Here is a 25738-nt window from a genome sequence, read left to right as displayed (position 1 = left end):
CAGATTGGAATCTCAACAATGAGCACTCATTAGTCTTTTTTCAAACATCAGCCTTATTTCATCAATCAATATGTATTATTTAAAGTACCTATTATGAATTATTGTAAAAGTAATTACTGAAAAACTTACATACAAAATTCAGTTAGGCTATTAATACATTATTTGGCAATCAATATTGTTTTTTTTTTCTTTTTTTACTACCCATACTATTCAAATTCAATTTTACTTCCCAATTTTGTTTCAATCACTATTTTCACTCTCTCTTCTATAATTTAAATTAATTTGTGTTAGATATCAATAAATTATTTATCGATTTTGTGTTTAATTTATTTTGTTTTGATTTTGGTATTCAGCTTGAGAAGTGGTTATGTTCGGCTTGTGATCGCATCAAGTGCGTATGTCCGAATCCTACGTCTCCTCCATTTTTTCAATGACGAACACCCCTCATTTTTAACCCTCTCCCTCTCCCCCTACCTCATTTTTGCGGTAGTTTGATTGTTCTGTGTATAAACTTTGCTTTAAATGTAATTTTTTCAAACAGGTCAATAACGGTAACCTATTGCAGGTCGAATGTATAAAATGTATCATATTTTTAATTTTAGGCTTACTGTATTTTACGTTTTTAATTATTTTGTAATGTTAATTTGTTGTTTGAATACTGGTGGTTGAGTTTTGTGCTAGATTGCATTAAACCGACAAACCGAGTTTGAATTTAACCATGGGTCATCCTGAGCTCAGTACAATCAATAGTCCAAGGCTAAAAATGATTCATTCTTTTCTGTGCAGTCTAGAAAAATCTATATTTTCTTCAATTCTCTAATCTTTAGTATTCCTCAAACTCTTGAAATTCTTCTCATTCTACGATTATAAATTATAATCGTAGAATCTGTTTGCAATTTTCCACTCACTCACTTTTTCTGAACTGTCTGTTTAATTTTTGAATTCTCTTTATATTTCTGTACATGACTCATTGAAACCAACATAAACAATATATTAATTCCCAATAAATGGAGTCCATATATTAAATCATTACATATCCCTGAAATGGTTAAAGAAAAACTGGTTTGAATGCATGTTCAAAGCTTGCATCAGTTGATAAATAAAGCATAAATTTAACTACATAATCTGGTATCTTTTCTTACCTGACTATGCTTTACATTCATTCTATTTTTCTCAGTTCTTTGTCGAAATGTTTTGTTATTCCTCTCAAAATAGAACCTGTCTTTTTACCACTTGCTAATAACAGTCGTTAGGTCATGTCAGTGTCAGAGGTTCTGTAATTGATCAGGTGCGTCGTGAAAACTGACACCAGACCTGAGCCAGCCAGGTCACTCGATATTATTATGATTTGCCACTTGCTTATAGGAATATAGTCAAATACTGTATCCTATTGTATTAGTATTTCTATCCTAATAGTATCTAATACTTTTTCTGTATTATATTTTTACTGGAACATTCAATTGTTCTAAAACAGGATACTGTTTAGTTCACTGTAAGGCAAGTTACTTTTTGGTTTCACTCAATACAAGTCATTAAGCGTTTCATTCGTATGTGCTGTACAAATTGAATTATCTTTATATCATTCGGTGCTATTTTTAAATTTTGTTTAAAATTTACTAACCATTAATCTCATTTTACTCTTAAATCAGTCAATCTAGTCACAATATTTTACATTTTCATTCCATTAAGGGCCCTACAAACCTAAGGATTTGGCTCGTCTCGGCTCGGCTCGGGTGAAATCCGTGAGGCGAGCCGAGCCGAGCCAAATCCGTCCAGGGCTACTGGCGCGGCTCGACTCGGGCGAAATCCGTGAGTGTGTAGGCTCTCCCGGCCGGGCGCGTGTAGTTACCAAAATCGAAATCGCCTAAAAATCAAGATAGCAAAATTTCGATTTCAGATTCGGATTCAGCGCCCTCGAATTAGTAAAATGGTTCGCGGGAGCTCTAAAATAGTCGAAAATGAAAACTCTGTGAGCACTTTAATGTTATTAATGAAGAATTCTATTTCTATGAAGAATTTAGTTGAACTTATAGCAAGAAAGTACTAGTACTGTAAAATAATATAATACCAGTGTTTATCTCTTTTCTGTATAGGGCTACTTTTATAGAAATAGAAAGAAAAATAAAAATCTTAGTACCCTTTTTAAAATATTTAATCACAACATGTTTCCACTTCATGTTAATGGTTAGTAAATTTTAAACAAAATATAAAAATGACATCAATGTCCGAAACATGTTGTGATTAAATATTTCAAAAAGGGTACTAAGATTTTTATTTTTATTTCTATTAATACCAGTGTTTCCCAAAAAAAATTTATTAGCTGTAGAATAAACATATTTCAATTTTTTATTCAATAAAAATGCAATTTTTTTGTATTATTTTTGTCTACTTGTGGGAAATTTTATTGAGGGAGCTGAAATTGAATCACAATTTTTTTGTCTCTATTTTTAACAGGTCAATATTGAGTATGACAACCTTCTTCGATCAATGAATTGTCATAGTATTTTAAATACTATCTTACATAAGATGTAAAGAGTTCTATACCGTACTTATTGGGAGCTGGTTGAGGCTTTACAATATTTCAAGTATAGAGGGTTCAATTCTCTATCTACTGCCACGCTGAGTGAATTAAGAGCTGGTGTGTGGCTGTATGAGAAAGAGAGAGAGATTGATTGATTGATTGATTTTATTGATGGTGTGCTAGGTCTCGACAGACCCATTGCACAAAAACATCATTACAAAATATACATCCAGATAATTAAACAAAATAAACGATAGTAACATGAACAAAATGGTATTAATGCAATTAAGAAAAAGAGAAATTAGTAGATAATTGGAAAATGACAGATTAATTGTTATAATTAAAAGATAGCAGAAACCTCTATCCAGGAGGTAGAGAGAATAGAGAAAAATAAGGGGGCAGAGAGAAGAAATGAAGAATAAAAGTAAAACATATATAAAAAGAAACTACAAATGAAGCACAATTACTTTTAAGTGGCGTTGAAAAATCTGTTAATGAAACTGCACTTCAGCGGACCTCAAAAAGCTTACTGAATTCACATCCGTCAGAGAGAGAGAGAGAGAGAGATTGATTGATTGATTGAGTACTTTATTTATGTAGATTACAATATATACTGGCTTATACACTTATATACAATAGCTTACAATACAGCAAAATTATAGATGAATTTATATTTATCTGATTATATGTAATGTATAAATTTGAAGAATAAATGAATTTATTATTAAAAAAATTACATAATATAGACTAAGAAAATAATTATTGAACTCTATATGATATGAAAAAAGCAATTTGTAATATAATAACTATAGATAATTATAATGTTATGCATCAACATAAATTGGCGGAGCTTTGGACATATCAATGGAAGTGAAATGGAAGGAAATGGAAGTGAAAATGGTCAGAGATGAATCCATATTCAACTCTTTTCATATTCATAGTTGATTTTCGATTTTCTGATTTCATATTTGGATTCATCTTTTCAAAGTTTGAAATTTAAAAAAAGTTTTAAAAATGTTCATGTTTAGACCTAAACTTTTAATTATTCAAACACTTCTAAAAACCTTTCCCTTTGTGAGCAAAAAATTATTATCTTATTAACCAAGTACGTTTTTACTATGATAATAGAAAGCTATATTAAAAACAGCCATAACTCCCTTGTTTTCGGGTATTTTCGAAAATGGGACTTACGCTTTTAAGAATTTGCGGTAGCTGAATTCAAATCTGAAATCAAAATTCCTCTATCTCCATTATTGGACGATTTAGATTTTGGTGGAGAGGATAGCGTTGAAAAGTAGGGCAGGCCGGGCTCCCGTTGCTTACTACTAGTGTGTAGTGATTTTGCTCCGAGTCGTTCAAGGACACGAGCCAAGACAGGCCAAATCCGCGAGCCAAATCTGTAGGAGTGTAGGGCCCTTTAAATATCGTTCGTAAATTTCACGTGCTCAGCAATGATCTATCATATTTTATCACACATTATTGAATAATATTATGCATGCAATTTAATGTAATTATAAATAATACTAATAATAATTGTTTTCTAATTATAGGGTTTGTTTTTTATTGATAAGTGTTTTCAAGTTATTGTAAAAATGTATGATAATGTGTAAATAATTGCTGAAGGGTGCCATAAATAAACTGATGATTTGTTCGATAAAAAAATCAATACGGAGTGCTAGAGTAGCAAATACGTGATAATTTTGGAGTTTTTATTTAGAAAACTTTCAAAATATATCTGTGATTTTTTTGTCTAGGTATTCTTTTTTATATTAGCTTTTTAATTTCTTGGAACTGTCATATCCACTTTTTTAATTGTATATTATTTCCATTGCTGCATAAAATGATTTTAGGCCATCTATTATCTAATTTTTCTCATAAATAAATTAACTTTCTTGTTAGTATTTGTTTATATGATGGAATTTCTTTCTGAAAACTGATCGGAAATCATTAATCAGAAAATAATTATTGATCTAAACTTGATGAGAGAATTTTATTTTGAAATAATCTAGTTAGTTACGTTTCTTGAATTATTCGTTAACTTTACTAGAAGTTACATGTTGAAGTGTCATGAAATAATTATTGAATAATATAGTTTTTAATGATAGTCTTCTATTATGAAAGCCCCATTAGCCTAAACTAATCGAATTGGTATAAAAGTTTCCATCAATTCTGTAACAATACATTTTACATTCTAGAAAGTGGCGTTTAGTTTATGTAGGAAGACACAGTAGTATCTTACTGTAATCAAAGAATTATTTTCCAAATAATATTATTATATAATAGAAATATTTATTCTATATCCTATTGGTATCACGGAAATTGGGAAATCGGTTAGTGTCTCTAAGATTTATTTTGTTGAAGTCCTACTGAAACTGTTAATGAATTTTCAAACCACCGCAAAATGCAACATCCCTTCCATTATCATCCATTTTCCGAGTAAATCCGAAATTTCAAAAGCTTAGCTGGCACTACAAGTCTTCTGTTATCAGGTCCGTTCCATCAGATTACTATTTGCGCATTCACTAATAGCTTTGATGCATCTCTAACTGTACTAAAATGCTTGAAATCTTTGACAAACACTATTCAAAGTATTTCTGACGATAGAATTATAATGTTTTAATAGTTGCGTTCACTATTGGATCAAAAAGCATTTTGTGAAGCATAGATAATGTTCACTGGAATGTTTAAAAAGATTATGATAGTTGAGAACTCAGTTTAAGATTCACCACTAGGCATAGTACGGTAGTTGATTGAATCGTTCTAGTGATGAACAAAAGTTTTGTTACCTACAGTAACATTCAGTTATATAAAGTATATACAAGAATCAACATCCTATAATATATACACTTGATTCAGTAATTTTGTGGAACAAAAAAATAGTGTCCCATTGAATGAGACACTGATATTGTTAGATAATACCGGTTTCTCAATTTTATTCCTCAGTTTAGAATTTGAATGAAAATTTACACCTTGAAGCAAACGTTTATCACACAACGACGTTTCTAAGGTTGATTACATTGTGCAACCTTCAAACTGGATCACAAAACTCCATCTATTTTCTTATTTATTTATTTAAAATCGTTTGGTTTTCATATTTAGAGAGCTGATTGAATTTAATACTATTTTATCAGAGCGTTTATTTATATATTAGTATTTTCTTTAGATTTTGTTGATTGGTTATAATATAAGTTAGTTGTATGCCATAATGAGAAAAGCACAAAATTCTGTCAAAGAAACTTTCTCCAACAAAGCTAATTATATACGATTTTTTTACTGTCAACAAATGAGTGTTATTGTTCGCACACTCAAAAAAAATTTTTGCTCAAAATTTTTCTTTTTATGTATCTTTTAAAACTTCATAGATAGCTCTACAATTCTCCGCTATGATGTAACCAAGAGCTTGAGGTGAAATTATACTTGAGAACTTTGTCCTCTAGTGACCTCCCAGTGGCTAAATATCGAATTGTGGCAACTAAGCGTTGTTCAGCTGTTATAGCTTTTTCCTACAGGTACCTTGGAAAGTGACCATTTCTACACTGATTGCAAGCCGCAAAGAATCACTTTTCCGCTCTAGTGCACAAAGTATTACTTGCCTATTATCTTGCAGCCATCCCAATCAGCTGTTGACATTGTTGGCGTGTATTTTGAATGCGAATTTGTTCTATCTATTTTTTTCTGATTTTCAAATAAATAAAAATGAGAACTCATTAAATTATACATTTTGAATATTATTAATTATTTCAAATAATATGTTTTTCATTCATAAATTGATTGGTTGAAAAATTATTTAGAAATTAAGATTCACTCAAAATTATTCAAATTTTCAAATTAATTGGCTTAATTTAATTTTTAATTTGAATAAATTATCGATTATTAATTTTCAATTGGATTATCAAGTTCAAAATAAATTAAAGTTGTTATTAATAACAAAATTATACAGACAAACATTTGATGGATTTCAGCCATCATTTTACCCATAATCAACCACTTTTCATATTCAATGGTAACTGTAGGAAAAATTTAATGTGAAATACGTTCGCAAAGTTCCTCTGCTGCACTTGAAAAACCATTCCACTCTCGCCTACGGCTCGTGCGTAAATGTTTCTTTTGTGCAGCAAACTGTCACTTTGCGCACTAGTTGCACAAATAACAATTCTGAAATTAGTGTTTCTATGCGCGGCCCAACCTTTTCCAACACATAACTAAATGTATTGTTATCCATCCGCAAGTAGTTCCTATAATCATTTTCATGATTCTCACGTAATCCTTTCAAAATTCTCATGTCTGAATATTTTTCTCTCTCCTTCAACCAATTTTTCGTCCATACTTGCCTTCTTCTCTTCTTTACTTTCTTGTCTCCCTGGATAGCACCAATCAACAATACTACTAAAGATTTCTTCGTCGTTACTACTGGCATAGCTAGTGAACCAAAAAATATCACTTTCACAACTGACTGTTTAGCACGGCACGGAGCGAACTGAATTTGCAGTGTATGGCGCTCATCGTGCTATGCCAAGCTGATCGTGCCAATACAAAAAATCGCAGGGTGTGCAATGCACGAGCAGTGTATGGGCCGCTATAAGTTTCTATAAAAAATAGAATTTTGACTTGAGAAATCGTTGGAAATGAGCTATAATCGATAAAGTAATGATATACGGTAGTAAAATATGATAATCAAAGTTTAAATTACAAACTTGAAAATACCTTACAGTGTTAAGGCTTTGCTTTAATAACAACGAATAACTTCAAATCAATGACGATAAAATAACACAACTAATAGACAGTGATTTTTTTTTCATCTCAGTCATGGAAATTTTCCATTTTACTGTCCCAAAACCTAAAAGATTTTCTTCCCAAGTTAATATTCACGTTCGTAATCCTGTATTTCTTATAGTATTCTGGCTACAGGATGCAGGTTTTATTGAATGCATGGGTATTGTGCTTACGGCGACGGATGGGTGGTTAAAGCTGTAATTATGTAACATTTTAATGACTGTCCTTCAAATGTGAATGTAGGGCAGTATTTTATGCGCGATTCTAAAGAACGATTGGTTAGTGAGATTCTCTTGAAACTGTCTGCATTCATTTTTTTTTTGTTATCAGCTTTATTTTTACAATAACTCTTACCAATAACTCTTAAATGATTCTGAGAGAAATAATTAGGTTGAATTCATCCCATCCATTAGGCTAGTTTCACACTCATTCGGTTCGTTTCGTTTTCGGTTCGTATTCGGCAAATTCCGATAACTGTGAAACGGTAATTCAGTTTGAATTCGGTACCGAATAGAAACCGCATAGAACCGAACGCCCACTTGACTCTAATAAATTCCATCAGGTTTCAAATCGTTGCTAGCGAGAGGCTACTTTCACACACTTTCGGTTCGTTTCGTTTTCGGCAAATTCTGATAAGTGTGAAACGATGATTCGGTTTGAATTCGGTACCGAAAGCAACCGCATAGCACCGAACGCCCTCTCGACACGAATAGGTTTCATCATATTCGAATTCGTTGCTAGGGAAACAGAAAAAAACAAAGTCTTTTACACACGCTTGCCTTTTTACTTTCCTTGCCCTACTACCATAGGTAAGGAAAGTATTGCTTTCAAAAAAAATTAAGGTACCCCAATTTCAAGTTTTCTATACGTTTCAAGGTCCCCTGAGTCCAAAAACATGATTTTTGGGTATTGGTCTGTGTGTGTGTATGTGTGTATGTCTGTGAACACGATAACTCCATTCCTAATTAACCGATTGACTTGAAATTTTAAACTTAAGGTCCTTATACCATGAGGACCCGACAATAAGAAATTCAATAAAATTCAATTCAAGATGGCGGAAAAATGGCGGATAATGACTAAAAAACCATGTTTTTCACGGTTTTCTCGAAAACAGCTCCAACGATTTTCTTCAAATTTATACCATGGATAGCTATTCATAAGCCCTATGAACCTGCATGAGTCTCATTTTTGGAAAAATTTCAGGAGCTCCGTAATATTCTTGAGAAAAATGGCGGATAATGACTAAAAAGCCATGTTTTTCACGGTTTTCTCGAAAACGGCTCTAACGATTTTTTCAAATCCATACCCTGTATAGTTATTTATTAGCTTTCAACTGACATGAGTCTTTTTGCTGGGGTACTAATGGGGGGTCCACCCAATCCTTGAGAAATGTACTTTGTAACCTCCTTCTCGTGCATGAGGTAGGTAGGTACACGGTTTTTACTTTTTTTCTTCCATATACCGTGGGTAGGTAGAGCAGTTTATAAAAAGAACACAGTCATAGTCAAGATATTCCATCTGTAGAACAGCTGTTTTGACGAATTTCGAAAAAATCATCGAATTTCACAATTTACATAAAGGAAAAAGTACTCTGAAAACAATTGTATATACACATATACAGTAGTCTAATCGTAGTTGCAAATATGTTTCCGTCAATCGTCATTATGTTATTCCCCTAAATTATTCTCGTTTGATAATGAGGCTTATAGTTCAATGAGCAAGGAAAGTTGTGTGAGTGTACCACACCAGATTTTTTTGTTTTTATTTTAACCTGATATCGTGATTATCTGTTTCAAAATTTTCCAAGTCAAAATCATATGGTCAATTCATTTCTGTTAGTTCACAGGAACATTTTTTCTCATTGAATAGTTTTCTAAAAAAATATGAAAGATATAAATTAAAACTCAGGGAGAATTTTCATTTTTTTCCACGAATATTACATGATTTCATCAATGGAGAGAAGAGATGAAGTTTATAATATAAAGGTATATTATACCATGTGTCAAAACAAGGGACAAAATATTCAATTTTAAAAAAATAATCTCTCCAAAATTAACATAATCAAAAAGAAACTATTCAAATAATTCACAATTTTTAATTAACTTTAAAATTTTGTTGTTCAAGAAATAACATCTTACAATTTAACACCAGCTGTTATATTTAAATACACCAGCACGAACTGTGAAAATCCAAACACAGCTGTGTTTGAGAAGAAAATACCTAATTAGAACCGTACGAATTAAAACCTGAGATGTATGAAAGCCTCATTCGTTTTCGGTAACGAACCGAACCGAACCGAATGCGTGTGAAGCTAGCCTTATAACACAAGCACTTTCCATCCAACCAATGCTGACTGCTTGAAGTAAATCTCACTACTGTAACCAATCAATCAACCAATTTATTCAAAATCTTTTAAGATTTGTTGAAATTTTATCAGTTATGCTTATTATTGACTAGCCAGCAGGGGGCTCCGCCCCCTGGACCCCCGGCTGAATCATCTAGAGATGAAAACACCATACTTGCTTTGCTCGCCTACATTATTCATTTGAGCTTGCTTCCTTCCGTCAAATAGTCGAATACAGATTTTTCGCCTATATCGGGCGTAATTTTGAAGTCCTCAATACAAACTTTTCACACCTCAACTGAACCTGTGTATCAAATATGAACATTTTTTTGCTAATTAGTTCTTGAAAAGGCTGAAAAACGCAGATTAAGGGCGTATTTTTGGATTTTTTTTTCAAATCCATTCTCAGTGCGCCTCTAGAAGACCAACTGAACATACATGCCAAATTTGAACGTATTTAGTTCAGTAGATTTCTAGTTAAGTTGATTATGAATGAGTGAGTGAGTGAATGAATCAGCAGTGTCATTTCGTTTCTATATAGATTCACACGGAATTCTTCTAAGTTTGCATGGTAACTGTAATTGTGCATGTAATAGTGTAGTGGTGCTATTTTGAATTTCAAGAATCGGGTGAAGGTGGATAAGAAGCTTTTAAAATAATTAATTTATATTTTGTCCAGAGGTTTTTTTTTACAATAATCAAGTTTTTTTCATTTCCATTTTTCCAATCATAATCGGTTTATAATAAAAACTTGAGGAAAATTATTCTATTTACACTATTGAACACACGCTAAGAATTCTTTCAATTAAGTGAGATTGGAAAAGTTATATGAATTATCAATATTATACTATTAATAGAAACTTCTTTTAATCAAATATAATTTTTGTTTCAGGCCTTGGAATCTAAGCTGGCAGCGTGTAGAAATACGGATGGACCTCGTGAAATGCATAGGTAATTAAAAAACATATTTTCTATTTTTCTAAACTTTTTTCTACTGGTAGGCTGCGTACAGACTAAAGATGTGATCACATTGAATGCGTATGAATGCAAGTACAAGCTTGGTTATGCATTATCAAGCGTGTAGATCAGAAACAAAATCAGTAGCAATAGAGCAATAGGAACATTCACACTGAATGCTTGCACCTTCTGGTTGTGTTCAGTGTGAGCAGCTACAGACAAGTCAAAATGTGTTTCAATGACACTTCAAATTTTGCTTTTTCTCGGCTCCTGCATGATCTGGCGTGCACTTGCACATACACGCATTCAATGTGATCACACCCTCAAGCGCCACGAACAAGCGCATTTTCCTTCATCACTGATTATATCTGTATTAGTACAGAAACAGGAAGATACAGGATTAACAAGCATAGGCTGATCAAAAGTAAAATTCGCGTGTTCGTGGCGCATACGACTGAATGCACCTTATAATTTTGTAGCATGTTTTGGAAATACTGATTTACAAAATATTTAAGAATACCAGTTGACCTGTTCTTTATGGAAGCATTCACCTTTCACTTTTTCACTTCCATATCATTTTAATAAATAATCTTAGGTATTGGAAACTCACCCATAATGATGTTATCATTTGTATATTTTGTTCAAATTAGAACAATAATTGTCTATAATTATAAATAAGAATATAATTTACTCTATAGGCGAATTTTTTATAGTTGAGTTCATCGAATCTCCTCCAGCTATTCTGATGCCATTATGTGATGTTTGAAGACTTTTTTGTTTGACTTATTTTTTGTATTGTAATTTAGAACTTAATGTTCTTATTTTCCATTGCAGAGGAACTAGAAGATTGAATAGAGGAACATCTACACCATCCATTCAGAATTTGGACCGCTCCTAGTACATAATTCATAATAGCTACTACAATGTATAATATGAAAACTATACATTCTTATTGCAAGTATTATAAGATTTATTTTTTATTGTAATAAAACTCATGTAAATATGTATTTATTTATGTCAGTGTATTTTTTTCAAATGTTTTATTTTCTGTATAACTCGACTACAATTATTGTGTAGTTCAGCTAAATTTAATTGATAAGCAATAATAGTGAATTGAGATCTCTGTAATTTGTTTCTTACGTTTTTGTGGGCTTCAATAATTCTATTTTTATATTATTTTTCATTGTAAAACTAAAGCAAAATATATGGAGACTATATAGAATTGTTTCTTTTGTAGTTTACTGTATCGAGGATTGAATGGATTTCTAATTCTATTGAATATTAATTTTTCATTTATTTTTACAATGAAATTAATACTGCTCATTCAAACTAAATAATTGATTTGTATTTGTATACTTGATATTTTAAGGATGTTGATTTTATTTTATTCAAGTGTAAAAGTAAATTTCATTACGAAATTGCTTGAAATACATATTTAATTTATATCACTGTACTCGAAACCTGTCTAATGATATGTTGTGTAAATTGACGCAGAATTGTTCAATTCAAACATTGAAATCTTGCTGTATCACAATTTTTAAAAGAAAAATAACAACTAAATCCAAATTTGTAGATTTGCATTTCTGTAATTCTCAAACAATGTATTAATTATTATGTGTCAACGTAATTTTATTTTTTGTATTCTCATGTTTTTTGATGGAATTTATTTTTCAAAAGCTCTAAAATTATTGTTAGTTATATTATACCATTTTAGCTACTGGTTAGCATTTTAGTGACTATTTTCCAGTGATGAATGATACTCTGTGTTAGTGTTCAAAACAAAGAAATGTCTATTTAAGTTGATTGTGAATAGCAGGGAAAATAATATTGACAATAATTTTATTGATATAATTCATTAATTTATTTTATTTCTATTAAAACTTGCTTTACTTTTTTTTAATTTTGTGTTATTTTTAATTATTAAGGAAAGGTTGCAGCTTATCATTAAGTCTTGTGTAGTTGATTTCTGTAAGATTTATTTTGTAATTTTATGAAAAACATAATGACATTCAAAATCCCTACTGTAAATCAAAGACAATCTGAGTGACCATTACTGTACAAATATGTATTTTGTTTTCAAAAGCTGTTTCGTTGAGAAATGAACGCTTTAATACCATAATCAATTAAACAAATAAACTACAGAACACATAATCATTCTAATAATAAACACACAAAAATATGTTTGAAATACCCAAGATTGAAAATTTTTCGATGATACAAGAACGCTTTGAAATGGTATTCCAAACTACCCATGTATTTTGAATGACACTCAACGTTGTAATCAAGACATTTCCCAAAATTTCATTTATTGCGAGAGTATCTAAGATCATTCAAAAAAATAATCCTTTTTGACTTGAGGATTAGATTTTCAACATCAATTTTCTCTGTTATAAAATTGAGTTGATCTGCGCCAGTAATAAACGCTCCAAAATAATGTATTTATCTGTATGTTGAAATATGGGCTGTGTAAGAATCTTCAATAATTATGTTACAAATTATTATCTGAAAATAATCAAATAATACTAATAATTATTAGATTCATCGATTTAAATATGTTGTCAATATATCAAATCTGTTCAGTACACTGTAAAAATAGGTTTATTATACAAATTGATACGATTGTACGAATACTTTTATTTTTGAAATGGATTTTGACTCCCAGATTATTAATGGAAACAAAATGTGTCGCAGACTCGAATTATTGTAATTGTGAATGAATTCTCATCAGGAATGAAACGTAGAATGCCTTGAACATCAACTGATTATTATTGTACTAGAATGTAGCAAATTTACTACTACAGAATTGATTTATTGAAAAATAAATTTAGAACAAGGATGCTGTGAAGTTTATTGTATCATCTTCCCAATGACCCAATCATGGTTTGTATCATTCTTAGTTCTATTATATAGCAGAATGGTAATATTACAAGGTAGCAATCCCTCTTCAATGATGGCTTACTATTCATTGTCCGGGCTATTGGTTGGTTGTAGGCTCTCTCAGCGTGTCAAGGAGAACTAGCACTTTTTCAATAGATTGCTAGTCGTTAATTTATGAAATTTTAACTGAATTAATAGCATTCTTAATCGCATATTCTGATAGAAAATTGCAAAATTGACACTTGTTATTATCTAGACCAATGAGTACTGAACACACTGCTCTTGGCCCGTAGAGTGCTACTGTGTCACATACTCTTGAGACTCAACATCACCTATTGAATTGATAAATTTCTTTTGAGTTATTAATCAAAGAAAAATTACAGCATATCATCACAAATACTTCCATTATTTGTGATCATAAGAATTTTAGAGTTGAAAATGTCTGGCCACTGGCAGAAATGTGACTAATCACTAACATTTTTGCTGATGGCGTAAGCCGTAAGGAACTCTATAGTCTAAATTCGCCTGATGGTTTTGATGCTTATTTTTGGACAGTGAGCATGCAGAGAGAAGGAATAACGTGCGCGTGAGAAAGTTGGTGTTCTGTAGGCCTATAGAGAGGTCCGCCCCCTGTGGGTTGGGGGAGCTTTGAGTCGAACATCGTACTCAAGAATGTGTTGAAAACCAGAATTGACCCACATTTCCCTGCTTGTCGTAGGAGGCGACTATAAGGGACCCCAAGGCAACTCCAGAAGTTACCTTGTCTTCAAACCCACGGGATCTGCCCCATCAATGCAGTTTCGGAGGGGCTAAATGAAAAAACCAAAAGGCCAGAGATGGTTGGTTGAAACTCCAGGAACAAATGTGGGTCAAGAGGCTGAGTCGAGGGTAGCCGGGCGCCCTAGAGGCAGTTTGGCGTGCCCTCTTCTCTCAGCGGATGGACCTACAAAAAGGCCAGGAGTGGAACTCATATAGGTCACGAGTTTGTGGGTAAAGAGACCAAACCTCACCATTGCTCAAAGAAGGGCGGCCATTTAGGCAAAACTTCTTGGGAGAGGTGAGGCTTTTGACCCTTCGAAGTTTCGGAGGGGCAAAAAGAAAAAACCCAAGAGACCAGAGATGGGTGAAACTCCAGGCACAAATGTGGGTCAAGGGTGGCCAGTAGGCGCCCTAGAGGCCACTTGGCCACCCCTTCCTCAGCGGAAGGACCTTCAAAGAAGGCCAAGCCAGGAGTGGAATTCACGTAGGTCACGAGGACTAATCAGTCTGAAGAGCAGACTGCCAAGCATATCACACTGGATTGTGACAAGCAACCAGGTGATGAATGGGATGTTAGTATAGGGACACAGGTATCGGTTTGTCTAACTAACATATAGGTCTACTACTTGGGAATACAATAATCTTCGGTTGACGTGTGGGTTCTTTGAATCCTGATCCGTCCCTTTAAAAATAATAATAGGGTATTTATAGTGAGGTCCACGTTACCTACGGTACCTTTAATGACAGGAAAGAAAGATAAGAGACCAGCGTTACTGATTCTCTGCCTTTTATAGAGCATAGCTGATGTAATATTACAAATGTAATATTATAATAAATAATACGGTAAGTACCTACTGTATAATGTAGTAATATTACCGTAGCTGTTTATTCTTGTTTGAATTGAATTGAATTGAATTTTATTGCCAAAAATTACAAATACATATTTTACAATACAATATAAATAACATTGATTGTAACTTAAGTGCATCAATAACATCACTGTAATACTTGGTACTGCCAACATAAGATTCCTTGTGTGTTGGCAGTGAGTTGCAGTTTATTTATTCTGTATCAATTCAGGTCAGTATATGAATTAATATACAATTGATAATGCTAACGAAGAAATTACAAAAAAAAATTAATAATGCCAATGAAGCTATACCTATTATACAAAGGTATAATACCTTTTCTCAGCTGGGTTTACACCAAAGTTATTATGTTTAAAATAATTATATTTCATTCGCTGAGAAAATACCTATATTTTCCAATGATCAAATTAGGAATTTCTATAATTGAGATAGAAACTACATTAATAAACTAAATTTTTACATTATTGTTAAAAAAACGATCTGGATACGTTGCGGTACGGTACTATAGCGCTATAGTGAGGTACACGTTATAATGGCAGTGTGTGATTTGCAATGGTGTTGCTATCTTTGTCTATCGTCAATACCTACTATTACCTAATAGTAGGTATTGCACTATCTCTTTCACGCATTGCGATGTTGCCATATCTTTCATCAACAATGTAGAAATTCAACTAATTGACAAAATATTTAATCTCAATCATGAAAATGTATTATCACATCTTTAAAAAATATATTTTCTTGACAAATAAAATATGATTAACCATTTTCAACAATAATGAACAGTTAAATTCATCAGATATACCAGTATCAGCTGTTTGGGTGGCAAGGCTGAGATCTGGCAACCCTTTTCTCCTATCTTCCTACACTGCCATATTATTATAACGTGGACCTCACTTTATCTGTTTTTGTTGATTGATAATAGACAAGCGGTACTAAGTAGCATTGCTAATAGCAACATCAATGGTGATACCATTCATACTAGCATTATAAAGCTGGGTTTACACCAAAGTTATTATGTATCCTTATAGATTCTATTAGATTGAACATAACTTATCATACATATGATGAACATAATAATATGTATTTGACAAGTTCCATTCTATCTAATATAGAATCGATAAGGATTAAGTTATTAACATTTTGTTAATAACATTGGTGTGAACCCAGCTTTAGTTGGACCTCACAATACCTGCTTATTTCCAGACTATTTGGCACTATCAGGACAGCAGGCTCTCTGGATATTGGATAAGTAAACCCAATCTGCCAATTGGAGAGCTTCCTGACCTGTCCACAGACACATTACCGTATTGTGTTCTTACTGTGTATTACATTATTCTTACTATGTATTACATTGTGTTCTTACTGTAATACATTTTCAATGTAGGTACCGTACCGTATTCTCTGTGACCTGTCGTGCTATTTCAACTGAGGAAACGCCTTGTGTATGTCTCAGCTCCTTAACTTCTGTTCTTCATTTCAATTTTTTTAAAAGTAAATTACTATTAGTATTCCAATCTTTATATATTAGTCTATTGACTGTGTTAGCTCTAAAAAATTCAAGCTATATATTATTCTAGGCCTAAATTTTAAAAGAGGGATTAGAGATTATGTTTACTGGATGAAACTTATTTTGCCAATATATTATTAATTTTAAAGTCCTTACTTATTTTCTTCATTGTTTCCTGTTAGAAAACAGATTTTCATGTAATTTTCGTTTATACTACCGTAATTAACAGTAGGCTATAAAAGGGAATATAACTTGATTGATATCTGAATATTTGAATTTGCCGCGCATTTAGAATTGAAAAATTCACAGCTTTTGCTTTTTTGGATAAAATTTCTTTTATAAAAATATCAAATCTAAAAATATAGCTGAAATATAATTTCCTTTATTATAATATAGGGTAGTATTTGTATCAAATAAGGTTTATGTTGGCTATGCTGTACAGAACGGAATTAACATTTTGCATCTGCATCGGCCATTTTGTCGTCGTTCTTCGTTGCTGAAGTTCTCTCGTAACGTCGTAACTAAACTTGTCGCAATGGGTCATCAAAATATCTGGTATTCTCACCCCAGGAAATACGGACAGGGATCTCGATCGTGGTAATTAGATTATTAATTTTATAAATCTTGATGTTTTTTTATTTACAGCCTAGTAAGTTCCTTCAATACGCCGACTTCAATGCAGATCTAAACCTTGTGTTTCTTGTTTCATTTGAACACGTGCACATTTTCGATCTGTTGAATAGGCTATAACAAATTTAATTTATAAATTTTTGTATCAATAATTATTATTTCATACAATTGTATTAATCATATTTATTGAATAATTTGTTACGATTAGCATGATTTACATACATTTACCATACTGTAACTTGATAGGCTACTGTAGAACAATAATCCTCTTAATTTCCAGAGTTGAAAAACATATTTTAATTTGGTATAAAATCTAATCTAACCTTAAAATACATAGCTATAATTCTAAAGTTTCAATAACTTTATTACATAAACAATAATTTAAATGATACTTGAAACTTGAAAGATTAGGTTAGGGTTATGGGTTTTGGGTGGCACTGACTGGTTTACCGATTCCGTATAAACCCATAACCGCTTTCCAAAAACTTTGAAAAGAATAATCGTGGATAAATATTTTGTGCATTGTTTATCACACGACGAAATAGCTCCAGCTCTTGGCTTGAACACTGTAAACAATAGAAATCATTGGCTATTCCGTCGTGAGGTACGACACTGCTTACAGCTTCACACTCACATTGGCCTACCCTACTCATGTAGCAAAGCTACTTGATAGGCTTCTCAGTTACACGGCGTCGCAGCATTTGTTTTTTTTTTTTTTTTAATAGTGCCGCTCAAGATAGGTAATTTTAGTATCATGTGCTCTACATCTATGTTTTTCAGCGACTTGACATGCTGTACGCCTAGAAACCGTTTGTCAAGTATTTCCAATATTGTAAAGTTGACGGCTATTGGCAACTATAGTAGTGGTATAACTGCCTGCAATGAACAAAGCTTCGTTTATCATTATTCATTGAATTCTTAGCCTGGTAGCTTGTGGGGCGTGTGCACACTGAGTGGTTTAAAGCTGGGGTTTCCTTTGTGCGTAAATGCCGTCGTCGACCACGACAGGTGGTCGACATTTGATCGACTTTTGATTGTTCAATTTCTCTACATAACCTAAAAGATTATGTTCAAATATGTTTTAATGGGCCGGTTGTGCTTATACTTTTAAATGGCAAAATATGTTGATATTACTAGAAATGTTTAATTCTTTAATAATAAAGTCAAATAATGAAAAGTTATTTGATCAGCTGTTTTAGCACACTTGAAATTTCGACAATATTAAAGTCAACAATGCTTGACGTCGTCGACTGCAGAAATTTACGTATTAAGGAAAACGTACCTTTAGAAAGTTATAGGTAAATAGTGAGGCTTACTTTATAATTGTAGTAAGGAAAAATAGGAACAGCATTGCTGATTCCCGGCCTTGCCACTGCCTTCTACATGAGATAGCTGATGCCGGTTTATCTATCTAATGTTAAACTAACAACTGTTCATTCTTGAAAATAATAAATAATTATAGCCTATTCGTTAAGAAAATACAGAGTGAGCATAAATTATTGAACACACATTTCATAGGTGAATAAAAAAATAACGAATAGTAGAAGAGTGCCTTTTTTGTGGCAAACATTGGTGTATCTTCTATAATTTGTGATGACCTTCATAGAAACACAGGTGGTGACACAGTCGGCTCAGTGGTATGGGGTGATGGAGCGTCAGGAGGAAGCTATCAATGTGCGTTCTGTGGTTTCACAAAAAGCAGATTATCGCTCATTACCGTTCAAAGACGTTTTCATTTAGAGTATGGCCGTAAAACATTAGTCATTGCAAGGAAGTTATGTAATATAGATGAAATAGATGAATTGAAGCCGTAATCAGGAAATCACTTCAGATCGTTGCTTGGCGTGAAATTGAATATAGTCTAGATATTTTATGTTATAAAAAATGTGCTCACGGAGAAATTTGTCGAACTTGTCATGTGTTATAGATTAAACTATTTGAAATTAGTTAAAATTCGTTATTTTTATTCACCTATGAAATGTGTTTAATAATCTATGCTCACCCCGTATATTTTTCAAGTATTTAATAATATTTCTATAATTGAGATTGAATATGTTGTTAGTTATATTTCTACATTGTTGATAACTATCTGGCGACGTTGCGAAGCTACAAAAGAATAGATTTATCTGATTTTTTGAATAATGGACAAGGATAGCAACGCCATTGTTAATCAAATACTATCATTATAACGTGGACTTCACTATAAATATAATATATATTTATAAATCTGCCCTTCTAAGACTGCTGGAACTCGGGAACGCCTGACCGCTCTTCATGTGCACACACCCGTAATCCAGGGCTGAGGTAGTGATGGGTGATCTATAGTAAGAGTCACTTCGAATTGTCAGCATTGTTTGTAGTTGAATCTGAATCGCTTACTTAGGCCTAAAGAATAATTTACTTACAGTTCAAATAAAATTTTGCTGAAACCAATGGTTTTTCTCAAATATACTTACTGCGTTTTTGTGTTTACAGCCGCGCTTGCGCCAACGGACATGGTCTGATTAGGAAATACAGTTTGAACCTCTGCCGTCAGTGCTTCAGGGAATATGCCTCCGAAATTGGATTCAAGAAGGTATGTTTCAACAGTTTTTCCTTCAGAGTGTGGCGCTGCCATTATATGTTGAAGCTATGCGAGCGGCTGAAAACCCCCTTTTTACTGGTGATATTTTCAATTTTTTTTCTATTAGGCCCCTATTATTACTTTTTAAGAGTGCCTAAATTTGAAATTCTTCGAACAGATCATATCAAATTCGATGAGATCAATTCATGTAATTTTGAGGATACATTCTTCATGATATTGTTGATTGAATAATACAAAATTATTCCTCAAAATATCAATTAAGATATCATAGAAAGTTATTTCATTCTCAAATAACTTGAGTTAGGTTATTTTTATTTATTTTTTTAAAATTTAATACTTTTATTTTTATTTATATTTCCCGATAATAATTTATTTTTTTCAACAATACCATGAAGAATGTATCCTCAAAATTTCTTGAATTGATCTCTTACCGAATTTTAAATTATCTAAAAATTTGAACTTTTAACGTAATTTTTATTTATTTTTTTAAAATTTAATACTTTTATTTTTATTTATATTTCCCGATAATAATTATTTTGTTCAACAATACCATGAAGAATGTATCCTCAAAATTTCTTGAATTGATCTCTTACCGAATTTTAAATTATCTAAAAATTTGAACTTTTAACGTAATTTTTATTTATTTTTTAATTTTGATAACTTTATGGTATCACCAGTAAAGCCTTTTTAGCAGAGCCTCAGACGTCCGATGTGACATAAATTGAACTGATCATTGATCTAAAACTTGTTTCAACAACCAATAATAAAATAAGGCTTCTAATAATACATTTTAAGAATGTATTTAATACAGAGTGACTCAGAATAACGGGAACTTTTTTTAAAAGACGCCATAAAACAGTGGGAAGGGCAAAAATGATTTTTTTTCAAACTAATGTAAAGTTCAAGACTTGCCATTTCAGAATTATCAATAACATCTATCATTTTTTGACAATTACTTCTTTAAGATGGCTTCCTCCTGAACGAGTACACTCTTGTAATCTGTGTTGACGATTCCTCATTGATCGCTGCAACATCTGCGTTTCCTGGTCCCATTATCTGTCCACCTGCGATTTTCTGTATGTGAAGCTATCTCAAATCAAACGTTTTCACAACTTGACCAATAACTGTGGTTGAATCATAACAGACAATTCAAAATGAAATTAACAATATCCCAGCTGTAATGTTGCAGCAATCGTTCAGGAATCTCAACTCAGATTTAAAGAGTGTATTCGTTCAGGAGGAAGACATCTTGAAGAAGTAATTGACAAAAAGTTATAGATGTTATTAATAATTTTCAAATGGCAAGTCTTGTACTTAACATTAATTTGAATAAAATCATTTTTGCCCTTCCCACTAATGTTTTATGGCGTTTTCAAATGTTCCCGTTATTCTGGGTCACCCGGTATTATTAATCTTGATGCAAAATTAACTGTAAATGTCTTTGAAGAAAATATAAAATTGAGTTACCATAGGCCTATTTAAAAGAAACCACATAACAATAAGTATTGGAAAACTCCGCTTCGAATTGTTTATTGTATCAAGACATTCCCTTTATTGAATTTCAAATTATTGAAATGTTTAGCTTCACTTACAAGGGGATGAGGCTTGACGCTCCATCACTCCGCCCAAGTCGCCGATTACTATTTGTTATGGTGCTTATACTAGGGATCAGAGGCGTCCTTGGTTGAGGCTTCAGAGATTGATGTCCGGCTGGTGTTTTATTTGAGACACCAATATCTGGTTTCCACAGTTCCTTGTGCCATAAGAGCTCTAATGTCCCGTGATTCGCTCGGACACCAAGAGTCTGGGAGTGATGGATGGTCGGCCTCACACCTGATGTCTCACTGGTGTAATACTGATTTCTAATGTAACACGAGTTTCATAGTAGTCCAGATACTTTTTTTATTACGAAAGCAACCGACAGTTTTATACATACTAAACAAGCTTAGAATGTTTTGTATAAATATGTATATAAAGAATATTATGTTGTTTTTATTTTCTATTATGAAATGACGCCATCGATCCCATGTATGAAGGAATCGTTATCAGGGATCATTACCCATATTTGGGTGATGTATGAAGAAGAAGGTGAATGCATGTATTTCTGTTAATAGTGTTTCGACCAAAAATTGTATGAAACAGATCTCCTTTTAGCCTACATCCAGATACTGTTTGGTGAGATACCAGCCTTGTTAATTAAATCTGATGGTCGGCTACCAGAATCTGACGACTCTCGTGTAATGAGAGCAATAAGAACTAATGCCCTCTGACACTCATGGTGACCCACTGTTTGCCGAGACTGTTGCCTGAATTTATTACTCGACTAAACCCATTTTTATTTTGTGATTGATTTCAATCGTGAATTACCGTATTTTTCAACAGCTTTCTAACTGTTGCTCTTTTTTCTGTTTCAGTTGGATTAATTGTACGGCCATTCCATGAAAACTGATTCATTTTATATCACCAAACTTAATGATGTTTTAAAATAAAAAAGTTTTCATTAAATAATTATTTTTTTTTACAAGCCTCATTTATGTATCACCCATTGTGAGAGTCTTACCACACAAAGTAAAAAATGGTTTAATACACGTTGTAATTTGATAATTGATGCGTAACTGATTACAAGGATTTGTTTTCATAATTACAGTATATTGTTTTAAAATCATGATTATAAATGTGCTTTTCCTTAGCAATGACACGAGTCGCCGCGACTAGAGCACATAACCAACCTATAAATACATTAGATTCAATGAATCATTATATTTTTATGTTTTATGGCGGCAGATTAACTGGAAGTGTTGGCTACTACATTGCTTTTAAAACTAGTATCTCATAATAATAATAAAATCTAATGAATTAATAGAATATGTGATCTAGTCGCGTCGCTAAGGAATTGCACCTTGAGGTACAAGGCTTCAAAACCTTAGTTGGTTCAGTAATTAGTTTGACCACAGTCTTTTGAAGTAGAATGCCACGGCCTCAGGAGAAAGTCAACACTGCATTGCATAATTAGGTTCAGAGACAAATAATCACAAAGTATCTTTATGGTTCAATCAAGTGGTCGGCCTGAAGCAAGCTGAAAGTCCAAGATGGGTTTAAATGCATTATTTGTACCCAGAATTACAAGGCTGCAAACGCATTATACTCGGAAGCACATTCAACTAGAGATGGTATTAGTAGTTATTATTCAACTGGAGATTGTATCAGTAATTATTATGAATGATAGACGATTTCCAAAGATAATCTCACTATAGATTTATGTTTAGTTTATAGTACTAGTTGTAGGCCCTATTTCAAAAAACTTTGAATTCTCCCACTTCCTAGCCTATATATTCTGGAAACAATATGTTTTTTAAAAAACAAATGAATTTAATACAGGATGCACACCGTAGTACTATGTATGAGCGAGGCGTAAGGAGTTCAGGTATCTGGATGTACAACTTATTGCCATCTCACATAAAAGAAAAGTCAGGTAAAGCCTTCAGATTTTTATTGAAAAAAAGAGCTGCTATCCATATGTGCATACTCAGTGGAGGAATACAAAGATTTTTACAAACCTCAAGATGGAGGTTTGAGAAGATAGAAAACATGTTACTGTTTGATTAATGACAAATTGACATATCCTTATACCCCTTTTACAGGTGGTAAGTGGATGAAATAATCATAAAAAATAGTAAATAACTATTTGTAAAGTACCCTAGGTACTTACTTGAATATTGTAGCAGCCACTTGTTCATTTTAAAACAATGATTAACTGGGAATAGACAAATTCTCTATGTTGTAAGAAATGTAACATGATGTACTAAGTAAGATTCACTTTCAAATGTCAGCATATCTCTGATGGATAAAACCAATGCTGACAGTTTTAAGTAAATCTCACTGTAGTTAATCGTAAGTTTCATTTCTTTTAATTATTCAACATTTTAGTGGCTGTTACCATGGAATACTCTACTCTGTATTGTTTTGGTATTCTGTTTCTCATAACATTGAAGATTGAAGTATTTATAATGTAAATGGCTGAAACTGGATTAAATAAATAAAATTTTATTGCCATCAAATTCATGGAACACAGACAACGTCAAATATCAGGTACAATACAATAATAATGAAAAAACAATGTCACATAACAGTCTTTAGGTAATAATGTGTGTCAATAATCAATCATTAAAGCTTTAAATTGGTGAAATTGAAATACAGGTCACAATACAGTACTATTAAGATATAAAGACATTCACTAGCACAAGTGTAAATATACATCTGGTAACTATAGAGAAATTACATTTTCAAGGAATTCATTGATACAATAGAAAGGATTTAACAGAAGCCATTTGCATAATCTACTTTTGAATCTTTTATCTGACTCTGATATGAGATCTGTAGGAAGTTTATTAAATAATTTTATCCCAATTGTATCATAGCTGTTGGCTGTCTTAAGGTGCGTACAGACTGTCGCTCTGCTCCGCAACCGAACGTCACTCCAGCAGAGCGATTGATGATCGACCGGCGAGCAACAGTGGTTCGACCGGGGAACGCGAGAAGATCTAACATCTTCCGTAACGTTCATGATGGGTGCGTGGGCGGCGCGACTGTGGTTCGATGGTGGTACGAGGGCGGTACGAGGGAGGAGCGTGCTCGGTGCGGGTTGGAAGCACGAATATGTGTACGCAGCTTAAGAAAGTCGGTGGTATGGCACATCAATTCTGTCACAGTTTCGTGTATTATAAGAATGAGTATCGAGTCTCAGATTTAAGTTAGAAATGTTCTTTTTAATATGTAATAAAACTATGTATATGTAAAAATTCACTATTGTCATTATGTTGAGCTCAATAAAAAGGGGTTTGGCATGAGCTAATCTATCGGAACTTGTTAATTCTCTAACCACCCTTTTTTGTAATACCAAGATTTTTTCAATATGACTACTGTTACCCCACAAGAGTATGCCATAGGTAGCAATGCTCTGGAAGAAAGCAAAGTATGCTGACCTAAGGTAATTATCTGGAACATGTGCTTTAAGTTGTTTGATTAAATAAATTACTCTAGATAGCTTGGTACACACATAGTTTATATGAGCCTCCCAAGTCAGGTTTCTGTCAATAAATATACCTAGAAATTTTATATTTTTCGTGTCCTGATCATTCTTATCACAACCATCTCTGAGAGTGAAAAGCATGGATTGAGTTTTGCTTTTATTTAGTGTGAAACCATTGGCTTCGAACCACTCTGCTGCATATTTCAGAGTATTATCAGTTGAAGTTTTAAGATCATGTAAGCTGGAACAATTATTAAAAAAGGTTGTGTCGTCAGCATATAGGATAGAATGACCTTTCAAACCAGAAGGTAGATCATTAATCATTAGCAAAAACAACAATGGTCCCAGAATCGAGCCCTGTGGAACTCCAAATTTTAACAGGGCCAATTTTGATCTTCTATTACCCACACATACAACTTGCTTACGTCCTACAAGATAGGCTTCAAATAGACTGAGATCTACTCCACATACTCCATAGAAACTCAATTTATTAAGCAGTAGAGAATGGTTCACAGTATCGAACGCTCGGCTCAGGTCACAGAAGGTTGCTTGAGCAAATTCTTTATTTTCAAATGATTTTAGAATACCCTTGATAAGGGCATCCATTGCTCCTGTAGTAGACCTACCTTTAACAAAACCGTACTGAACATTACTTATAATATTGTGTCTTATTAGGTATTTATATAGTTGCCTATGTATTATGGTCTCAATGTTACTGATTCAGTGTTCTGTTCAGTGTCAATCAGTGTTACTGATTCCCAAGTATCAGTAACACTGAAGTAAGTTCTGTAATGGAGTAAGTGCTAATGGTAATATTTCCATCAAACGAGATCTCATGAGAAAGATATTTTCACTGATACTGATTGGTGGGAATCCAGCTTCATTGAA

At 32.7% G+C, this 25738-nt stretch overlaps 2 protein-coding genes across 3 annotated transcripts in view; both read left to right on the top strand.

The window, feature by feature from the left end:
• The window catches only part of LOC111053598 (nuclear distribution protein nudE-like 1-B), a 34583-nt gene extending 21152 nt beyond the window's left edge, over nucleotides 1-13431 (top strand). The window contains exons 7-9 of one of the 2 annotated variants that reach the window (XR_005572093.1): nucleotides 354-5010; nucleotides 10531-10589; nucleotides 11430-13431. Coding sequence is in view for 1 of the 2 variants with exons in the window: in XM_022340516.2 (XP_022196208.1) it covers nucleotides 10531-10589; nucleotides 11430-11493 (123 nt within the window). In the remaining variant the exon portion in view is untranslated. The remainder of the gene's footprint in view (nucleotides 1-353; nucleotides 5011-10530; nucleotides 10590-11429) is intronic. The other variant, XM_022340516.2, reaches the window with a different exon arrangement.
• Nucleotides 13432-16807: 3376 nt separating this feature from the next.
• LOC111053599 (40S ribosomal protein S29) lies at nucleotides 16808-22340 on the top strand. The gene is made up of 3 exons (XM_022340518.2): nucleotides 16808-17204; nucleotides 19713-19812; nucleotides 22236-22340. The coding sequence occupies exons 1-3, from the start codon at nucleotides 17143-17145 to the stop codon at nucleotides 22242-22244; spliced, it is 171 nt and encodes a 56-aa protein (XP_022196210.1). The 5' UTR covers nucleotides 16808-17142; the 3' UTR covers nucleotides 22245-22340.
• Nucleotides 22341-25738: the final 3398 nt, after the last annotated feature.

This window comes from Nilaparvata lugens, chromosome 8 (genome assembly GCF_014356525.2).
Source record: "Nilaparvata lugens isolate BPH chromosome 8, ASM1435652v1, whole genome shotgun sequence".
Taxonomy (NCBI): Eukaryota; Metazoa; Arthropoda; class Insecta; order Hemiptera; family Delphacidae; genus Nilaparvata; species Nilaparvata lugens.
Note: the sequence above shows the minus strand (reverse complement) of the source record. Positions and strands in the feature narration are given on the sequence as shown.